The 23,196-nt window shown below is 41.4% G+C and overlaps 1 protein-coding gene and 1 long non-coding RNA gene across 4 annotated transcripts in view; one reads left to right on the plus strand and one right to left on the minus strand.

Moving 5' to 3' along the window:
* The window catches only part of LOC128693746 (uncharacterized), a 105,387-nt gene extending 92,179 nt beyond the window's left edge, over positions 1–13,208 (minus strand). Inside the window, exon 1 of one of the 3 annotated variants that reach the window (XR_008407765.2) lies at positions 13,094–13,208. This is a non-coding gene — a long non-coding RNA (uncharacterized lncRNA). Of the gene's footprint in view, positions 1–10,635; positions 10,679–13,093 lie in introns of those variants that run through there. The other 2 variants (XR_008407766.2, XR_008407767.2) reach the window with 2 other exon arrangements.
* Positions 13,209–21,102: 7,894 nt separating this feature from the next.
* Positions 21,103–22,720, plus strand: LOC128693745 (uncharacterized). Its single transcript, XM_053783598.2, has one exon. It carries the CDS (start codon positions 21,245–21,247, stop codon positions 22,316–22,318), a length of 1,074 nt encoding a protein of 357 aa, XP_053639573.2. The 5' UTR covers positions 21,103–21,244; the 3' UTR covers positions 22,319–22,720.
* Positions 22,721–23,196: the final 476 nt, after the last annotated feature.

Below are 23,196 nucleotides of genomic sequence, written 5' to 3' on the forward strand. Positions count from 1 at the left end.
ATCTAGGTGAGTACACCTAGGTGATTACATCTAGGTGAGTACACCTAGGTGATTACATCTAGGTGAGTACACCTAGGTGATTATATCTAGGTGAGTACACCTAAGTGATTACATCCAGGTGATGTAATCACCTGGATGTAATCTAGGTAATTACAAGAAAAAAAGCCACTCCTCAAAGGGTTCATTTATTTCAAGAGACGAAAAATTCGAAGACTTTAATTAATATCTCAATATTAGTATTTTAATATTGAAAACGAGAAGCATGTGTAGACAATACTCTCTCCCCCCTTCTCTCTCTCTCTCTCTCTCTGTCTCTCTCTCTCTCTGTCTCTCTCTCTCTCTCTCTGTCTCTCTCTCTCTCAGTTAATGGTGATATATATATATATATATATATATATATATATATATATATATATATATATATATATATATATATATATATGCAGAAGATTTTGTGGGCCAGTTAGTGGAGCCAGATTCCTCAGGTGTGTGTTTTTGACTCGTTATCTGGCAACTGTGTTTAACTATCGTTAAGGGAAGACGAGATTTCTAATGACTGTCGTGACAAGGGCTTCAGCCAGGCCAATTTAGCTTAATTACTTGGCTGTTGAGGCCATTTTTTGAATAATTTTCCCAAATTTATAGTCTTTTTAGTAGTAATTTTGTGTTTATATGTAAATAAATTAAGGGTGTGATTATTAGCTTAGTGTTAAATACCAGCTGCTGTTATTATTATTTTTCCTGGTATTACTTTTATTATTATTATTATTATTATTATTATTATTATTATTATTATTATTATTATTATTATTACTTGTAAAGGTAGCAATAGTAGTAATAATAGTAGCAGCAGTAATAGTTATAATATTCTCTCTCTCTCCCTCTCTCTCTTTCTCTCTCTATTCCTCATACACACACACACACACACACGCACACGGGGCCAGGAGCTACGACTCGACCCTTGCAACCACAATTAGGTGAGCTAGGTGGGTGAATACACACAGGGAGAGTCTGAAAAGCGGATCTCAGACACACAAGGTGACAGCTGGGGGTTAAAAGTATATATGAGCTGTAGGGATGTTAGGAAGTGCTTCTTTAGCCTTAGAGTGGCCAGGAAAGTGAAGTGGTAAAAGCATAATCCATACATAGCTTTAAGAATAGGCATGATAGGGCTCTCGCAGCCAGGAGTGAAACCAACAGCGGCCAGGAGAGAGGCGAGGCCAAGAGTTGAGAGTCGACCCCTGAAATTACAATTAGGTGAGTACACACACACACACAGAGTTGTCAGGAAGTAGAACAATCTGGAGAGTGATGTAGTGAGGCAGGATCCATACATAGCTTTAGGAAGAGGTACGATAAAGCTCTTGGAGCAGGGAGAGAGTGGACCTAGTAACGACCAGAGAAGAGGCTAGGCCAGAAGCTACGAATCGACCCCTACAGCCTAAAATAGGTAATGACGCACGCACACGCACACACATAATATTACTACAGAGGGATCTGGACAGGCTGCAGTTCTGGTCCAGCAACTGGCTCCTGGAGTTCAACCCACCAAGTGCAAAGTCATGAAGATTGGGGAAGAGAAAAGAAGGCCGCAGATGGAGTACAGTCTAGGGGCCACAGCCTACAAACCTCACTCAAGGAAAAGGATCTTGGGGTGAGTATAACACCAGGCACATCTAATGAAGTGCACATCAACTAAATAACTGCTGCAGCATACGGGCGCCTGGCAAACCTAAGAACAGCATTCCGACATCTTAATAAGGAGTCATTCAGGACCCTGTACACTGTGTACATTAGGCCCATAGTGGAGTATGCAGCGCCAGTTTGGAACACACATCTAGCCAAGAATGTAAGGAAACTAGTGAAAGTGCAAAGGCTTGCAACAAGACTAGTCCTCCCGGAGCTAAGGGGTATGTTCTACGTGGAGAGCTTAAGGAAATCGACTTGACGACACTGGAAGACAGGAGAGATAGGGAGGATATAATAACGACATATAAAATACTGAGAGGAATCGACAAGGTGGACAGAGACAGGATGTTCCAGAGATGGGGCACAGCAACAAAGGGTCACAGTTGGAAATTGAAGACTCAGATGAACCACAGGGATGTTAGGAAGTATTTCATCAATCACAGAGTTGTCAGGAAGTGGAATAGTCTGGGAAGTGATGTAGTGGAGGCAGGATCCATACATTGCTTTAAGAAGAGGTATGATAAAGCTCATGCACCAGGAAGAGTGACCCAGTAGCAACGAGTGAAGAGGTGGGGCGAGGAGCTATGACTCGACCCCCTGCAACCACAACTAGGTGAGTACGCAAACGCGCGCGCACACACACACACACACACACACACACACACACACACACACACACATACACATACACATACACATACACACACACACGCACACGCACACACACACACACACACACACACACACACACACACACATCAAGAAATGGAAGGAATGGACGAGATTGGAGAAAGGGATTACATAGTAGGTACAGTTCAATTAGGGGAACACAAGGTAGTCATTGCAGTGATGTATAACCCACCACAGAACTGCAGGAGGCCAAGAGAGGAATATGATGTGTGCAACAAAGCAATGGTGGACACACTAGCAGAGGTGGCAAGAAGGGCTCACTTGAGTAGAGCGAAGTTACTTGTCATGGGCGACTTCAATCACAGGGAGATTGATTGAGAAAACCTGGAGCCACATGGGGGTGCCGAAACATGGAGAGCCAAGATGATGGATGTGGTGCTGGCAAATCTCATGCACCAACATGTTAGGGACACTACCAGAGAGAGAGAGGGGAGGATGAACCAGCAAAACTGAACCTTATGTTCAACCTGAGTAGCTCAGACATTGAGCACTTCACATATGAAAGGCCCCTTGGAGCTAGTGACCACGTGGTTATGAGCTTTGAATACATCGTGGAGCTAAAAGTGGAGAGGGTAACAGTAGTAGAAAGGGATAAGCTAAACTATAAAAGGGGGGACTACACAGGAATGAGGACCTTCCTGCAGGAGGTTCAGTGGGAACAGGAGTTGGTAGGAAAATCAGTAAACGAAATGATGGACTTTGTAACAACAAAATGCAAGGAGGCAGAGGAAAGGTTTGTTCCCAAGAGTAACAGAAATAATGGGAAGGACAGAACGAGCCCTTGGTTTACTCGAAGATGTAGGGAGGCAAAAACTAAGTGCTCTAGAGAATGGAAAAAATACATAAGGCAAAGGACTCAGGAAAATAAAGAGATTAGTAGACGAGCCAGAAACGAGTATGTACAGATAAGGAGGGAGGCGCAGCGGCAGTGTGAAAATGACATAGCACCGAAAGTCAAGTCTGACTAGAAACTACTCTACAGCCACTTCAGGAGGAAGACAACAGTCAAGGACCAGGTAATCAGGCTGAGGAAAGATGGGGGAGCTCACAAGAAACGACCAGGAAGTATGTGAGGAGCTCAACATGAGATTTCAGGAAGTATTTAAATTCGAGGCTGAAGGGACAATGGGAAGACAAAACAGTGGGGTTCATCAACAAGTGATATGCCAACAAGTGTTGGATGAATTACACACAACTGAGGAGGAGGTGGAGAAGCTCCTAAATGACCTTGATACCTAAAAAGCGGTGGGACTGGACATCTCTCCATGGGTCCTTAGAGAGAGAGCCGAGACACTACGTGTGCCACTAACCAAAATCTTCAACACTTTCCTTGAAACTGGGCAACTACCTGAATTATTGAAGAACGTAAGAACATAAAGAAGGAACACTGCAACATGCCTACTGACCCATACAGAGCAGGTCCATGTCCCTCCCCCGGATTAGACCAATGATCCCCCCCGGATTAGCCCAATGACCCACCCAGTCTGGTCACCTCCACTCAAGGATAGAGCAAGACACCAGACCCAGCAGCACAAGCTAGTCAGGTCCAACTCACATCCACCCACTCTCACTCATGTATTTATCTAACCTATTTTTAAGACTACACAACGTTTTAGCCTGAATAACTGTACTCGGGAGTTTGTTCCACTCATTCACAACTCTGTTACCAAACCAGTGCTTTCCCATATCCTTCCTGAATCTTAATTTTTCCAACTTGAAACCATTGCTGCGAGTCCTGTCTTGGCTGGAAATTTTCAGCACGCTATTTACATCCCCTTCATTTATTCCTGTTTTCCATTTATACACCTCGATCATATCTCCCCTAATTCTACGCCTTTCGAGAGAGTGCAGATTCAGGGCCCTCAGTCTATCCTCATAGGGAAGATTTCTGATACATGGAATCATCTTTGTCATCTTCCTCTGTATGTTTTCCACAGCATTTATATCCATTCTGTAATACGGTGACCAGAACTGAGCAGCATAGTCTAAATGAGGCCTAACCAAGGATATATAGTTGAAGAACAATCTGAGGACTTCTTTTATTTATACTTCAAGATATGAAGCCAAGAATTCTGTTAGCTTTATTGCGAACACTAATGCACTGTTGTCTTGGTTTTAGATTACTGCTAACTAGAACTCCTAAAGGCAAATGTAGTCCCCATCTTTAAGAAAGGAGACAGAAATGAAGCACTAAATTATAGACTAGTGTCACTGACGTGTATAGTATGCAAAGTCTTGGAAAAGATTATCAGGAGAAGAGTGGTGGAGCACCTGGAGCGGAACAAGATTATAAACGACAGCCAGCACGGATTCATGGAAGGCAAATCCTTTGTCACAAACCTACTGAAGTTTTATGACAAAGTAACTGAAGTAAGAAATGAGAGGGAGGGGTGGGTTGATTGCATTTTCTTAGACTGCAAGAAGGCCTTCGACACAGTTCCTCACAAGAGATTAGCACAGAAGCTAGAGGTACAGGCACGTATAACAGGAAGGGCAGTGCAATGGATCAGAGAATACCTAACAGGGAGGCAACAGCGAGTCATGGTCCGTGATGAGGTATCATAGTGGGCGCCGGTGACGAGCGGGGTCCCACAGGGGTCAGTCCTGGGACCAGTGCTATTCTTGGTATATGTGAACGACATGACGGAAGGGATAGACTCAGAAGTGTCCCTGTTTGCAGATGAAGTGAAGTTAATGAGGAGAATTAAATCAGACCAGGACCAGACAGATCTACAAAGAGACCTGGACAGGCTGGATGCGTGGTCCAGAAACTGGCTCCTAGACTTTAACCCCGTCAAATGCAAGGTCATGAAGATCAGAGGAGGGCAAAGAAGACCGCAGACGGAGTATAGGCAGGGAGGCCAAAAGCTGCAAACCTCACTCGAGGAGAAAGACCTAGGAGTAAGTATAATACCGAGTACATCGCCAGATACCTGCTGCGGCATATGGGCGCTTGGCAAACCTAAGAATAGCGTTCCGGTACCTCTGCAAGGAATCGTTCAAGACTTTATACACTATATACGTCAGGCCCATACTGGAGTACGCAGCACCAGTTTGGAACCCACATCTGGTCAAACACGTCAAGAAATTAGAGAAAGTGCAAAGGTTTGCAACAAGGCTAGTTCCAGAGCTAAGGGGAATGTCCTATGAAGAAAGGTTAAGGGAAATCGGTCTGACGACACTGGAGGACAGGAGGGTCAGGGGAGACATGATAACGACATACAAAATACTGCGTGGAATAGACAAGGTGGACAGAGACAGGATGTTCCAGAGATGGGGCACAGAAACAAGGGGTCACAATTGGAAGTTGAAGACACAGATGTGTCAAAGGGATGTTAGGAAGTATTTCTTCAGTCATAGAGTAGTTAGGAAGTGGAATAGTCTGGCAAGCGATGTAGTGGAGGCAGGAACTATACATAGTTTTAAGACGAGGTATGATAAAGTTCATGGAGCAGGGAGAGAGAGGACCTAGTAGCGGTCAGTGAAGAGGCGGGGCCAGAAGCTGAGTCTCGACCCCTGCAACCACAATTATGTGAGTACACACACACACACACACACACACACACACACACACACACACACACACACACACACACAGAAGAAGGCTGAAATCCTCGTTACTCGCAAGATAGTAATATCAGTATGAATATTTTTGAGAGATATCTTTTTTCATTCTTTTTTAGAGATATCTTTTTTTTGGAAGCCCCTGCAAACCTCCACAGGCTATTGTGTAACTTGGTGATGGATGAGGAAGAGGGATGCTGTCCACTTTTAACCCCTTTTCATCAAATTTATTGTTAGAAGACCCCAAAAGGTATAGTTGCTGTTGGTAGAGAGAGAGAGAGAGAGAGAGAGAGAGAGAGAGAGAGAGAGCACAATAGGTAACTCAATTGTCCCGGTGCGCCACCTTGGTCTAACCCTTATGGCACTTTTTTCTTTTTTTTTTTGACAATAAAGAGAGCGGCGCTACAGGTAGGCAGGAGGACCATCAAAAGAAAGGGTACGAGAGGGAGAAGAGAATTCCACAGTGGCGTAATTTGATAAAGCAGGTAGGTGAGGGAGGGAGAGAGGAGTCCATGGGAAAAACAGAGGACTTGGGACTGGGAGTCCACCTCACTGCTATCTGCTGAGACGAGCTATCTACTTCAGTCTAGATTAACATCTATCGAGTATTATCTGGGGGTGTGAGTTAAAGATAGAAATGCAAGGAAGAATGAAGAGAGAGAGAGAGAGAGAGAGAGAGAGAGAGAGAGAGAGAGATGTCAACGAGATAAAGTCAGTTGATCAAATGAAAATGCTGGCCCACAGATGGCTCCAACTTCATCCTGTTCCCTACTTGTATGTCTCATAACAATAAAAATGCTTTCAAATGAGCTGATGTAGGTAACAGCTCTTAGCTTGCCAATAAAGTTAGGAATCCTTAACCTGTAAATAGCTTGTCAATAAAGCTAGAGAGAGAGAGAGAGAGAGAGAGAGAGAGAGAGAGAGAGAGAGAGAGAGAGAGAGAGAGAGAAAGAGAAAGAGAAAGAGAAAGAGAAAGAGAAAGAGAGAGAAAGAGAAGCAAAAAAATTAAACTCCGTGTGTAGGACAGAGAATAAAAGAATAAAAGGGTTGTAAAAAACTGTTCCACGTCATTTCCCGTCGGTGGTCCGTGGGACAGGGAGGCATAGAGGGACGTGCATGAGGGAGGGAGGGAGGGTGGAAAAGGCATGGGAAGGAGGGAGAGTGGTAGGAGGGGTGCGGAGAGAAGCGGTACTATAGAAATGAGACAGAAACCACAGAGGTGTGTGAGAGAGTAAAAAGAAAAGTCAGAAACCGAATGTATGAATGCATCTTATTATTTATTACCAGTGTATACATATACATAATTGTATTTCGATCTTCACCTGAGATCCTCTTCAGCAAATATGGAAATGAGGAGAGAACATATAGAGGTTATAGGAAGATACACACCTTTGTAGGTAAGATACTTCATCCAGATTTAGGGTAAAGGTGCTTAGTAATTTTCACTCGTAAGTAGAAAGTGAGATGCTTGATGTGAGTTAACAGTGAGGTGCTCATAAACTTTTCATACGTTGGAAGCTGGCAAGGCGCTCCACCTAAAACAAAATCCAGAGATTCTGTTTTAGGTGAGGTGATGGAATGTACTGTTTCAGGATGTGCTTTGAAACTCTGTCTGGTCTCCACTGATCCTGGGAAACATTAAAATTAGGAAATTGATTCAGTTAGCCCTTATTCTATCATTTTTCCTTTGCAGTTGTATCTTGTTTATGTGTGGTGGTGGTGGTGGTGGCTCCGTTCCAACTGATAGTGATTTTTTGTGAGTTGAAATATACCATATTTTTCTTGTGCATATCAGACGCTTCTTTTGTGCTCGATGAATCGTGTTTATGGAAGTTTTTCTGTCTGGCCACAGTCGTTGCAGGGGATCTGGCAGACTCATGGTGTGAATGAGGTTTTGTGTAGTGATTATTGAAAAAAATGTGCGTACTTGGCCATGTACATAGATTTCCTGTAAGGTAGAATGGAAGATTGTTTTATCTGTTGATAAGTGTGTCCGGGATAAATATATGAGTGTTGTCTTCCCATTCTACTTTGAATAGTGTGGATGGGAGCATTTGATTGAGTTTCTGGAAGACAGAATAAATCGTCGATGTATCTGAATCAAGGCATGCATTTCCCTTTGGTAGGAAGCAGCGAACTCTCGTAAAACTCTACCTTGAGGTTGGAAAGCACTGACGATAAAGTGCCTAGCATACTGCATCCAAATTTGTTTGTAAAATTTATTGCTAAATTAAAAAAAAAAACGCTAATGGTGACGCGTGATCAAGATTTCGGTGATTTTGGTTACTGGTTGGCGGAATTGAATTTAGAAAGTAGTTTGTCTTTGGTAAAAATTCAGGATGTCTTCAATTGGAACCTTGATAAATAATGAGTCGACATCTAGATCCAGCGCTCTTTTGTGGTGTAGGCTGATTTTCTTGAACTTGGGAATGAAGTCTTCAATATGCAATATGAGTCAGGTGTGATTCTGAAAATATACCCAAAAACGTTGATTGAAAGATGTTTAACCTTATCGCTAGACTGCAGGAGAACTAACCCTCGCTGGAGGTATTTTTGGTTTGGGCTTCAGGAATTTTATAGAAGGGAAGTTGGTGATTCTAATTTTTTTTTTTTTTGGAGTATTTTATCGTTTTTGTTTCTGGCAATGTTCCGGTCTTTTTTTTTTTGCTGAATGTGATATTGATCGTAGTGATTTCGTCTTTTTGTTTATGTTACTATCATTAAGCTTTGGTGAGTCATCCTTCTTTAGTCATAATAGTAACTTTTCCTATTTTATCAGACTTCACAATGAATATGTTATAAACTCGCGAAATCGTAATAACAACTGCAAACAAATCACTGAACGGTTAGGGCCCATGCTAATCACCCGATGGTGCATAGAAATGTACCTAGTTGGATGAATCTTATTAGAGCCAGCTGGTCTAGTGGTTAACGTACTGGCCTGTGAGTTTTAGAACTCACCTGTCATGAGTTCAATCCACTTCTAGGGCTTTGTTACAGTGTAGTGGTAATCTGTCGCTGCTCTCGAAGCATTCATTAACACCTTTCAGTAGAAAGCGTTTTATACATAATAGGTCTTCGTTAAAGCTGTCTTCTGATTAAGGATTTATTAAAATAAGTTATGTAGTCCAGTACTCGACTTCCTGTTAGTTTGAGAGTGGTATAAACTAAGATTTAATATATAACAGATACTGAATTTTTATTTCTATTTTTCTTTTTTTAATTTTGTTAACAAGGGTATGTTTGTTGGTCAGTTGAAAGTGTTCGTAGATTTCCTGGTTGTTCTTCAGTAAAAACTTCTCCACAAAACACACGCATTCAGTGTCCTCATACATCCCATGGGTCTGCCAAATTCTCTGCAACGACTGTGACCAGACAGGAAGACTTCCGTAAACACGATTCGTCGAACTCAAAAGAAACGTCAGATATGCACAAGAAAATCGGATGTAATTCAACTCATAAAAAATACACATTATCGTATGGAACTGAGCCACCACCACCACACATAAAACAAGATACACCTAGGAAGGTAAAATTATAGAATCAAGGCTAATTGACTCAATTCTTAATCCTAATGTTTCCCTGAGCCAGTGGAGACCAGACGGAGTTTCACAATATGCTCTCAACCATTATTTTCCATCACCTCACCTGAAACAAATTCTCTGGATTTTGTTTCAGGTGGAGCGTCTTCCCAACTACCAGCACATGAAGATTCCTAAGCACCTTACTGTTAACTAAGATCAAGCACCACAGATGCTGCTTATGCAAGACAATTTTTAAGCACCTTAAACTTAAACCCTGGTAAAGCACCTCACCTGCCTCAGGTACACACTTTCTTGTACCCCCTATCAATACATGGTCTCTCCCCAGGTCTGCTGAAGAGGGTCTCAGGTGGAGTTACACGCCACCTTACTACCTGGTCCTTTGCATTTGATAAATTTATAAAAATAAGAATCCTGTCTCTCATGACAAGTGCTATCTCTATGCATTTATTATTATTATTATTATTATTATTATTATTATTATTATTATTATTATAAAATTATTATATTTATTAAAAGGCGCTAAACCTATAGGGGTCATGTAGCGCATAGGTCACGGATCATATCTCATCAAACGAGAGATCATCTTCAATTCCTTGGATAAAGACAAGCGCCAGCAAACATCTTGCAAGAAGGCTGGCCCTCACTAAGCTCATACCAGAGTGTCAACAAGAGTCTTTCAAGAAGGCTAGCCCACACCAGTGTCATCAGGCGTCTTGCAAGAAGGCTAGCCCACATCAGTGTCAACAAGCGTCTTGCAAGAAGGCTAGCCCACACCAGTGTCAACAAGCGTCTTGCAAGAAGGTTAGCCCACACCAGTGTCATCAGGCGTCTTGCAAGAAGGCTAGCCCACATCAGTCATCAGGCGTCTTGCAAGAAGGCTAGCCCACACCAGTGTCATCAGGCGTCTTGCAAGAAGGCTAGCCCACACCAGTGTCATCAGGCGTCTTGCAAGAAGGCTAGCCCACACCAGTGTCAACAAGGGTCTTGCAAGACGGCTGGCCCTCATCCACCTCACCTTTCAATATTCCCCGCTTCACTGACTATATTTCTCATGTTTTCTAATCATCTCTGTCGTTATTGCATATTTCATGGCTAACAGCTTCTTCCATCACAACAAACGAAGCAAGAAATCGACAAAACAGCCTACCTGACGAGCTTGTACGGGCGAGGCGGCGCCATTTTGAATTATACTTGACTACTTAATGGTGTTGCCACATGACTCGTCAATATATATATATATATATATATATATATATATATATATATATATATATATATATATATATATATATATATATATATATATATATATATATACATTTCTTTGTTATGGACTGTATTTTAGATTATAAATCGATTAATAAATTGCTTTAGTTTTTAAAATGTAATTGGTTAGTTATTAAGGGTAAGTGGATGATTAGAGAATATGAGGGGATAATGTTGATTTCCCCTCGAGGGTGTTTTGATAATTATTAAAGGGAGCTCTTGATCCAAGGAACTGAACATGTCGTCCCCTTCCTTGGGCAGAATTTGATGCCCCTGCTTCTCTCCAAGGGCTGTGTGACCCTTATGGGTTTAACGCTTCCCACTAGCTGCAATAAAAATAATATTGAGTTGCCAGTGTGTTCACTGTGCGACAGCTGGCCTCAGTGTGGTTCCAGACCCGGTCATGGTAGCACTTCAGGCCTCTGTGTTGTTCCAGACCTGGTCATGGTAGCGCCTCAGGCCTGTGTGGTTCCAGACCCGGTCATGGTAGCACTTCAGGCCTCTGTGTTGTTTCAGACCTGGTCATGGTAGCGCCTCAGGCCTGTGTGGTTCCAGACCCGGTCATGGTAGCGCCTCAGGCCTTTGTGTTGTTCCAGACCTGGTCATGGTAGCGCCTCAGGCCTGTGTGGTTCCAGACCCGGTCATGGTAGCACTTCAGGCCTCTGTGTTGTTCCAGACCTGGTCATGGTAGCGCCTCAGGCCTGTGTGGTTCCAGACCCGGTCATGGTAGCGCCTCAGGCCTCTGTGTTGTTCCAGACCTGGTCATGGTAGCGCCTCAGGCCTCAGTGTGGTTCCAGACCCAGTCATGGTAGCCCTCAGGGCTCTGTGTTGTTCCAGACCTGGTCATGGTAGCACCTCAGGCCTCAGTGTGGTTCCAGACCCGGTCATGGTAGCGCCTCAGGCCTCTGTGTTGTTCCAGACCTGGTCATGGTAGCACCTCAGGCCTCTGTGTGGTTCCAGACCCGGTCATGGTAGCACCTTTGACCTCTGTGTGGTCCCAGACCCGGTCATGGCAGCACTTCTGGCCTAAGTGTGGTCCCAGACCCGGTTATAGAAGCACCTATGGCTTCAGTGTGGTCCAAGACCCGGTCATGGTAGCTCCTCTGGCCTAAGTGTGGTCCCAGACCCGGTTATGGTAGCACCTCTGGCTTGAAGGCCTCTTGATCAAGAACATATAGGACAATCCTCTTCTCTTTCGGATCGAACCCGATTGTGGCCCATAATTCCTTACTGGTTTCCCGTTTTCCCATAAACATAATAATAATTACACATACAATGGTAAAACTGGTCACTTAGCAAGAACTCGTTTAAAATTAAGTTCTTTCTAAAATTTTCTCATACGTTTAAAGACATTTTTTTTTTCATTTATGTTACCTGGAGTATACCTGGAGAGGGTTTCGGGGTCAACGCCCCCGCGGCCCGGTCTGAGACCATTCTTCGTTAATGAAATATTAATGTAAAAATTGATAATTTTGTGCCAAAAGAACCTCAGAAAACTTACCCAACCTTATTACAAAAATTGCAATTTAATTTGGCCTAATCAAACTAAATATATTTTAGATAAGTTTACAATAATTTAATAATAAACAAAAACAACGAAATATATTTTTTTCGTTAATTTCAGAATGATTTTTGCGACATTATTGCATACACAAATTTTCGTTTGCCTTATTCGGCAAGAAGAGCGTTACTATTTAAGCCAAAATCGCAAGTTTTACCTATTCAGCATTATATATATATATATATATATATATATATATATATATATATATATATATATATATATATATATATAAGGGAGAGAGAGAATTGCGCTAATTTCTGTTAATAAGATTTATCCCCACACGTGAAATTCAGCTTCTTGTAACAATGATCTAGCGTCTTATAAATGATTTAACTGCATATAACACGTATCTAACACCACATAATAATGATGTAACAATTATGACAATGATCTAATACTATAAACACTGAGCTAGCCCATTAAATACCCTCTGGAAACCATGAAATACAATCCACAAACTTTACGAATATAATCATTATGCAAATCTTATTCACATGAACGCGCACACACACACACACACACACACACACACACACACACACACACACACACACACACACACACACACACACACACACACACACACACACACACATTTAGTTGGATGATTGACTTACACAAACATTTCCAAACACCCGCATTTGACTTCCGAAATTTGAGTTAACACTCACTTAAAAGTGTAAGAGTCATTTAAAACCTTCCTTAAACCCCAATAAAAACAAAGAGCCACATGGCAAGACTGAACACCATGCACGAGAGTGTAAGATCGGCTTACCAGCAGCTAGGTAGAGCAGGAGGAGGCTGAGAAGGCTGAGAGAACGACGGAGATGATGCCCGGGCGACAGCCACGACATGTCTGCCCGGTACCCAGCCTCTGACCCCTCTCATACCCACACATTGCCACATCTCACCATATACCCATGAGATTAAATCAGTTCTCTATTTTCGAAAGTAAGTTTATTTAGGTACAGGTACACATAAATACAGTTAAATAATTATCATAGAAATCTATGTGTAAATTACCCAGGAAAACCCTAAAATAATTCATGTCAAGTTACTATCAACTTTTTAAGTTAACAAGTGTCTTAAATTATTATTAATGTGTGCACTTAAATAACAGCCATTTTGTTAATGTGGATTCAAATTTAATACTAAAGTTGAAATCATTTATTTGAAGGGAAAATTATTATATCCTGTCAAAGGTGTGCCATTATAAAGCTGTCGATTTTTTAAGGTGTTTGTTTATAACTAGAAAACGCCTCACTCGATCGGCTTTATATATTAAACTTTACTGGTAAGTACACTGAGAGAGAATTCAATAAGTTTTAAGGGACCACGACTCTTCAACACCCTCCATGCATAAGGAGGATCACCAGCAAACACTTGTCTTCAAGAGGGAACTCGATCGATTCCCCAAAACAACTCATGATCAACCAGGTTGTGGTGCATATGCTGGACTGCGGGTTTCGGGCACTGACAGGTTGATCGATCAGGCTAGCAATCAGGAGGCCTTGTCTGGGACAGGGCCGCGGAGGCGGTGACCTCTGGAAGAGACTCCAGGTACTGTAAATAGGTTAAGATTCATGCTTTTCTTAGGTAAACTTGAGAATGCCTCGTATGATCGTCTTCAAACTTTCAGCATTGGCGTACCCTGTTAAGAAAAAAAAAAGTGGATTTGATAAAGTATTTGTGTGTCAAATTGCTAATTTTATTATTAAAATGGTATATTATTTTTCTTCAAATATCTTGAGTAGGCCTTATCTATATGGCTTTAATTGTTAATGGCTGACGCTGCTTGTAAAAAATATATATTACTTTTTAAGTTTAGGCCGTGTAGATACATTATTATTATAATCAAGGGGGAAGCGCTAAACCCGTAGGATTGTACAGCGCCCAGGGGAGGGGGGATGTGGAAGGCATTCAGGCTTAATTCGGGGAACTGGAGCACAGATCCAATTCCCTAAATCAAGAGCTCCTCACCAACATCAAGGAACCTTCCCTGAGGGGCGTGTAGATACAAAGTTACTGATAAAGTAATATAGTTACAGAACTTAGATTCACTGGGATCCCTACGGTAAGTTGAGCATGCCTCTTCCGCTCGGCTTCAAACTTTTATCACTGACGTGTCTTCTTTAAAAATGTGTTTAGAATATAAGTGCGATCCGCATGCTTTAATTTGCAAATTTTATCTGCTGAATTTCTGTGTTATCTCTCTCTCTCTCTCTCTCTCCACCCAGACACCGAGGCGTCCCACCCACCTTCTTCAACACAGTACCCCTCAGGGAAGGTTCCTTGATGTTGGTGAGGGGCTCTTGATTTAGGGAATTGGATCTGTGCTCCAGTTCCCCGAATTAAGCCTGAATGCCTTCCACATCCGCCCCCCAAGGCGCTGTATAATCCTACGGGTTTAGCGCATCCCCTTAATTATAATAATCAACACAGTACACACGTTTCAGCCACAACTCCGAAAAAGGTGGCCCAAAAACTTTTTTTTTTTTCCCCTTTACCATCTTTCTCTCCATTGTAAATTTTTATTCCTCTCTCGTGAGTGAGGATTCTTGTGGTCTCTTTTTTTTTAAGATTCTACCCACACTGTCCCATGATTGGGCGCGGGATCTGATAATGAAGTGGATAGAGAAGATCTTGGTGTTGTACTCGTCAGGAAAAAAAACAGTGTGAGGAATTGAGCTCCGGTTCTTAGGCCAGAGTACTAACTACTAAATCGACTGAGGAGAAAGTTCTAAAAATTATAAGGCTGTTATATTTATATATTAACTGATAATCAGGATGACTTCGGTGAAACTCGTGTGTGTGTGTGTGTGTGTGTGTGTGTTTTGGTTGTAGTAGTAGTAGTAGTAATAGTAGTTAGTTACCAGTTGCCAGAGGCACTTGTCGATAGACACTTGACCTGGTGTGAGTCTTTGTGTGCGTGGTGAGTGAGAGGGATGTGTGTCCGTGTGTGTGTGTACCTGCTCTTGAAACTGTGTATAAAGATGGCCTTCATCACCTCATTTAGGTAGATCCAGTCACTGCCCTCTCACTGAAAAAATCACTTCCAAGTGTCTTTGAGGCTAGGTCATGGCACCTAGGAGCAGGGCTGAGGCGCATAGGAGCCTGGGTCGTGGCACCTAGGAGCGTGGACGATGGCATCTGGGGGATAAGATAATAACACCTTGTAGCCTATGTGATAGCATACAGGGGTAAGTGTAATGGCACCTAGCAGCTTAGGTGATTGCACCTAAGACCTGGGTGATTGCACCTAAGAACCTGGGTGATTGCACCTAGAAACTTGAGTGATAGCATCTAGAAGTCCGGGTAATGGCTCCTAGGATTTTGAGTGATGGTACCGAGCTTGGATGATGGCACCTAGGAGTCTGAGTGATGACACCGACGAGCTTGGACGATGGCACCTAGGAGTCTGGGTGATGGCACCTAAGAGTCTGGGTGTGGGCAGTGCCAGGGTGTGATGGATGTGAGCTCACGCCCAGTTGATCCAGCTGGGATCCATCTTGTCCTGACGCTGCCAAAACCTCCCTCCCTTCCCATTCTCTCTCCCTCCCTCCATTTCTCCCTCTCTCCCTCCATCTCCTTGCTTTCCTACAGCACCAATAGTTCCTGTATTAAATATATATGCCTTTTTTTTATCTCTTTATTAACCGCACCAAAAATTTTAAATTTAGAGAAAAACTGAACTTCCTAAAAATTCTTGGAAAAACTTCAAGGAATATATGTTTTGAAATATATAATAATATATAATATATATATGATAATATATAATATATTTACGCATTTATATCTAGCAACAACCTTCTACCACCAACAACAACAACTACAACAACCCTCCCACCACCTCCACCACGATCAACCCCCCCTCCCTTTATCGGCGGGGGGGGGGGGGAGGTTGTATTTTATGCAAATATGCATGGAGTCCAGGACGGACGGGTGGGAGAGACGTTGGTCTTGCCAGTAATCAATCTCTCAGTAACATTTATCACAGTCTCTCCCCTTCTTCCCTCTCTCCACTTCTTCCCTCTTCCTCTCTCCCATTTTCCTCGTCTCTTCCCTTTTTCCTTCTTCCTTTTTATTTTTATCCTCTTTCTCCCTTTTCCCTCTCTCTTTCTCCCTTCTTCCTTTCTTACTACTTGTCCTCTGATTTTAGTTTCTCTTTTCCATTTTTTCCTCTTCTCTTCTCTTCTTCCTGAAGAAAAGTGCTTTAATGCTATGACTAGCTTTTGATCCAAGGATTTTGATCTACCATCATCCAGGTTCAAACCTGATAACCTTCCATTTTCCAATTAGTGCATATTTACTGGTACAGCGTCTCCCCAGGAATAATAATAATAAAAATAATAATTATTAGTTTATTATTATTATTTATAAGCCCTAATGTTTTATCATATTTCAGCTTTTATCTAAAAAAACGTTATTTGTTCAAGAAAGAAGTAAATATAACCTGTACAAAATTTTGACATCGACAGTAACCTTCGCATTTTCTAACTGGTCAACATCACCTGCTTTACAGAGGGATGTCAGACTATAACAATATTTCAGTACAACATTTTCAAATATTATGTTCTCTAGACCCCTCAAGGAAGGTTCCTTGATGTTGGTGAGGGGCTCTTGATTTAGGGAATTGAATCTGTGCTCCAGTTCCCCGAATTAAGCCTGAATGCCTTCCACATCCCCCCCCCAGGCGCTGTATAATCCACCGGGTTTAGCGCTTCTCCCTTGATTATAATAATAATAATAATATGTTCTCTAGCTTTGCATTCTTTAAGGCTATTGTAATCCAGGTAAGAATATCCCATGGCAGTTGTTGCAGACGTATTTTTGTGTTTCTTAAACGTATGATCTGGTATTGTTACCCCCGGGTCTCTTCTTTCTCTTCTTGTCTAACGAGTTGTTTGATTGTATATACTGTGTTGTAATTTTTACTACTTAATTTTTTTCCATAGCAGAGTAGCTGGAATTTGTCCTCATTGAACCTCATTTTTGTCTCCAGTGGCGTACTGGAAGAGGTGGTTTACATGGACTAAAGAATATTTTTTTGTACGTCCTCGAATGATCTTTATTGCTTGTATAAATGTTTGTTCTAATATAGTCTGCTATGATCATAATATAGCATCGTTCAAAATTTTTGTTTTATTTATGGTAAATATAAGAATGAAAATAAGAACAGGCTCCGTGGCCTGTGGTGCCCCGTGGACTGGTGGCTAAAGCTCTCGCTTCACACAGCGAGGGTCTGGGTTCGATTCCCAGCTAGTTTCTTTATACTGGTTGTCTATGTTCACCCATCAGTAAAATGGGTACCTGGGTGTTAGTGGACTGGTGTGGGTCGCATTCTGGGACAAAACTAACCTAATTTGCCCGAAATGCTCTGCGTAACAAGCGTTTTTTCTCTATAGTAGTATGTCATTGATGTCAGCTAGGCCTGAATGTACGTACATGTACTTGTAGTAAATGAAATATTATTATTATTAATGCAGCCTAGAGGAACTGAGATTTACGTAATAGAAACCTCTGACATATATTAGTTGACTATTACTCTTTGGGTCCTAATTATTAGAAAGTTGAATTTCAATCTCATATTTTTCCATTTATTTTAACATGAATTAAGAGAGTAGCCGGAGTGTGGTGATGGTGTCTTGTGAGGCAATGGTGGCCAATGCTTCTCTTGGTAGCTGGAAGTAACGTCAGAACCCAGCCAAGAAAGAGATTGATGACGACGTCCTGTTTGTCGCTCTCTGTAGGAATTCGTATTTTATTTTTCTTGTGCTGCTGACAAGAAAAAGTGTGTAAATAGCTGCCAGACTTGCAAGCGTGGGTCAAGGACTATGTTTCAATAGGGACGCATGATAAGCATGGGTTAAGCACTGTTTTGACAGGAGTGCATGACAAGCGTGGGCCGAGAACTATTTCGACAAGGGCGCATAATAGACGCGGGTAGATGACTGTTTCAACAGTAGTGCATGACGAACCTAAAATAGGACACTGAAGACATACCAAGTGTGTGTGTGATGATCCCCTGCGGTGTACAGATCCTCGCACCGTCCAGAACGTAGAACACAAATGATCAAAAGAACGTAGTCACCGGTCTGGCAAGATGTCAATATATATTTTTTCCTATTCATCAGACTGAGGTTCCTGTCTTCCGCCACCGCCACCATCATCACCGCCTGCGGGTGTTTAAAATAATCTGGAGAGAAAGTGTAACTGTGTGCTCAGTACACCTTTGAAGAATCTCTTCATCTGGCACCTCTGTTGAGAATTGTGCCGCCCGCTGAGCAAACGCGAACTTGCGTGAGAGGACAAACAGCAGACGTTGAATGGCCAAGCGAGAAAAGAGGTCGCTGGTAGCCCGTCGCCAGTCTTGCAGCGAATAGGAGGACTTGCCTGTAGGTGGGAAGAGGCAGGAAGAACAAGAAGGGAAAAAAAGTATTAAATATTGAACACTACTTGGTTGGTTGGCGCTCTGGAACGAAATGATCCCTCAGCCCCATAAACTTGCAGTTCATCGAGAGGCCATTTGTCTTGAATTTATCTTGGGGTCTTCATGGCGGGTCGACTGCATTCAAGGAGCCCCTTGGGGAGGTTATCAGCCCCTCCAGCTCACCTCTCTCTTGTTCCCCTTCCTCCTGGAGGCCCTGGCGGTGATCAGAAATAAAGTAGGGCGAGTGTTTTAACATGTCTGGTGTGTGACCACAGGCAACGGGCCACGTAGGGCCATTGATGAAGTGGCCATGGAAATCGACGGTCGGGGAGTAATTTTCACACATGGGTCTGAAGCTCATTCAAGAGAGACATGCTGATATTTCCATTTTTTTTTAGGGAGCGTAAGAGAGCAAGGTGAATGATCGATCCCTGGCCATCCATTCAATCTATTCTCTTGCAGTTCACTTACCAACAAGTGTCTCTCGCTTTCCTAGGAGTGAGAGAGGCTTCTGTGGTTTGTTCATTAATAAGCGCCTCTCTTCTTTTTTCTACGAGTTAGAGACGCTCAGATTGTAAGCTGTTAAACTGAGAGATGACACTTCAAACTTATACTATTGTTTTTTTATACTTAGGGGTAAATTATTATTATTATTATTGTTAATGTTACTGTTGTTTTATTGTTGTTGCTGTTGTATTCACAGGGAAGCACTAAACACAGAGTCCTTCACCAGCAACAAGGACTTCACATGAGTCCAGATTATTATTATTATAATCAAAAAGAAGCGCTAAGCCACAAGGGCTATACAGCGCTCATGAGTCCAGAGACTGTATTCAGTGTTAATAATCTGAATTATTATTATATTTTGAGCTGTATAGCCCTTGTGGCTTAGCGCTTCTTTTTGATTATAATAATAATAATATTATATTTTGAGACGCTGTACTTACACGAGTCACGAAGCACTAGGGAAATAGAAAGCAATCCAATCAGAGAACGCGAGTTTGAAGATTTTGAATTTTTAACCAGGATGGTTAGCCACCCTGGCTAACCCAAGAAAGTCAGTGCGTCATCGAGGACGACTGTCTGTCTTATTTCCATTGGGGTCCTCAATCTTGTCCTCCAGGATGCAACTCACGCCAGTTGACTAACACCCAGGTACCTATTCGCTGCTAGGTGAACAGGATAACAGGTGTAAGGAAACGCGTCGAAATCTTTCCACTCCGCCGGGAATCGAACCCGCGAGAGCTCCACACGCAGAGGGCCCACGCAATCCTGCAACCCACACCAGTCAACTAACACCCAGGTACCTACTTACAGCTAAGTGAAGAGGGACAGCAGGTGTAAGGAAACATTCCCAGCCTCCCTTGTCAGGAATCGAACCACGGACACTCAGTGTGTGAGGCGAGAGCGTTGCCAACCAAGCCGGCCCTGCCCGTTCTGAGGTTTGCTTGAAATCGTATTATTAAGATTTAATGTGTCAGCAAGACAATGTGGTTTGACCCTGAAAAGTAAAGTATTATTATTATTATTATTATTATTTATTATTATTATTATTATAATCACATGGAAGAGCTAAACCCGTAGGATTATACAACACATGTGGGGGGATGGAAGAACCGGAGCACAGATCCAATTCCCTAGCCAGCGTCAAGGAACCTCTCTTGAAGGGCCAAGGAAGTAAAGATTCGAGCCAATTCCATGGATCAGCGTCAAACCGTGACCTACCTCCCTTCAAGTGTTAACTGAAAAAGTAATCTGCTTCTCGTCAAAATAGAGAAGTTAATCGTAAAAATAAGCTTTCAGTGGAACCATTTTCTTCAACAAAAAAATATGTGCCAAGGTAAACCATTATAATAAAGTTTTCCCTAAAATGACGTCATTTCGTTAACATTTTGTAGTTTTATTTAAAATAAATCGTATATATGCATATGCAAACTAGGGAGAGCAATGTCACTGACGCTCAGGACAGACTCAGACAATTAAGCTAACTAAATATTTTTATTTTATTTATAAATTGTGCCTTGATACTAGTGAAGAGCTTTTAGTCCAAAGAACTGGAGCTCCCATCAATTGCTTGGATTAGTCCTGATTGTTTCTTTTTTCCGAGGGACTGTATGACCCCAAAAGGTTTAGCTCTTTACCATGAATGTCATATATAAATGGCTTATTCCTGTAAGATATAATGGAGAAAATATCTCTTGAATGCCTTACTTTTAGAATTTTATAAGGCTGTATTACATTATTTATTAAAATATGAATATAAAGTTAAGTTTAAGAACGAAACTTCACGTAAGCCGAATTACGTTAAAATGTATTAAAAATAAATATTCCCCTCACAACCCGTTTTTAAAGACAATAACAAACCTGTTTGGGCTCAGGTGTCGCTGCTGTTACTCTCTAACTCTGAGGCAACAATAAAAAAGTTAAATTTCCACCACAAACTTCTACAGATCATCTGTCAGTGATCAGAATCACCTGATCTATCAGTGTACTGTGATGACCGAGAAGTTATGTTTGAGAGAGCGCATCGAGGAGATATGGAGGGCGGGAGAGGAGCTGGGCCTCACCTGCACCGATATTGACAATGTGTTCACCTCAGTGTTCAGAGAAGAGAGGGAGAAGGAAGCCATAAGAGCTAACAGCCAAAACCTGAAGGATAATAACGGTGGAAAGAAGAGAGGATTATGGAAGGTCGGCTCTTACCTAAAAATGGCCACCAAATTCATTGTCTGTTTTGCTCTTCTCTGCACCGTAATTTTTCTCGTTATTTCCCTTCACAACCCAACGAGAAAATTTGTGACTCGTAATATTCAAGATATGATCTACCCAGTAATGACTATGTTGAGATATATAGCCTTGCCTCTCCTCGCCAAGTACCCCTACTTGACTCAATGGTACTCTGAGGAGTGCTTGGTGGCCAATACTTTCTTCGACCAACTGAACATTAATTGCACGTCCTGTAGTGAAAATTTGCAACTTGTAAAAGTCTCGGATCTGAGCAATTTTACTGATGTATACTATAATAATGGACAGGTATTGATTGTAACTGATGCTGTGCTTCATGAAACGTCCTGGATGGATTTAGCTGAAAAAATAGATATTAATCAAGAAGCTGAACTTGGTGCTTTGAAAGTTTTTTTTTCCAAGTCAGAAGTTAATGCAAATTATTTACAACAGATTGTGAAGAGAGAAGCAATTAGTAGTGATATTCACATTGAGTGGAAAATTAACAAGCTCGAAACGTTACATATTGTTCGGCAAATCTTTCCCAGACTTTATTTCATACCATCAGAAACAGAAGTTGCTCTTTATCGGTTTTTGTTTACAGATGGTCCAGACTCTCATTCCTATCATTTACCTTTAACAGAGTTTGCTAATGTTGTACTTGTACAGGGAGAAGGATCAAGTTCTCTCACCTTATTTCCATCTCACCATTGTGAAAATACTTGTAATTCAATTTCAGTTACATTAGAAGCAACACAAGTTTTATTTTTTAACTGGATATATTGGAGACCTGTTAGAGTTGGAGGCAGGCACATTTCAACACTTGCAATGAGTTCATTTTACTAGTGTGTCCAACAATTTAATAAAAAGAAAGAGTCAGTAGCAACAAGTGTGAAACATTGTGTAAATACTCCTAGTAGGGTGGAACCTTTTTTTACATTGTGAGCAAGACCTACTTTGCTTGTAGGCCTACAGCAGTGCTCCACTAGTCATTCCTCAGGTGCTGTCTGACTTGTATGGGTTTAGTGCTTTCCCTGATTATAATAATAATGTAATTGTTAGCATTTTGTTATATTGTAAAGTACTTGAGAAAACTTGTATTGTAAAATATACTGTATAAGACATTCACAATATGCAGCATTTTCTTTATTGAAAGTAGATTTGCTTTTCACCACTTGTCTTTACCAGTCAGCTTTCATAATATGTAAAGTATATTGTAGAGGAATTTATAATAAAAAAATAAGAAGCTTTGGTTTGCACACATACCTAACTACATGTATATGACTTGAGTTTTTTTTTTTTTGTATTAATTGAATATTAACAACAAATGTCATCTACTTTTCTTTTAAAAAAATAAAATTTGCGTAAATGTTAAGAAGTTGTACATTAACATTTTTTTTTTTAATTTTCCATGAGCTCTCATTAGCAATTGATAAATTTTAATGCAAATACTGTTTGAAAATAGAAAATGTATTGATATACATGTATATCTAACTAATCATTTGCATTAGTCTTTAATAAAGAGTAATACAGAATAACATCATTGAATTACTTTTGTTTTGTTTAGACTTGAGGCATTTTTTGCCCTTCAAGAGAGGTTCCTTGATACCATTGAATGGCTTTTGATTCAAGTAACTGAACCTGTCCTCCCCTACTTTGACTCAGACCTGAATGCCTTCCATGCTTGAGGTGCTATATGACCCCTATGAGTTTAGCTTTTTCCT

Source organism: Cherax quadricarinatus, chromosome 34 (assembly GCF_038502225.1).
Source record: "Cherax quadricarinatus isolate ZL_2023a chromosome 34, ASM3850222v1, whole genome shotgun sequence".
NCBI lineage: Eukaryota > Metazoa > Arthropoda > Malacostraca > Decapoda > Parastacidae > Cherax > Cherax quadricarinatus.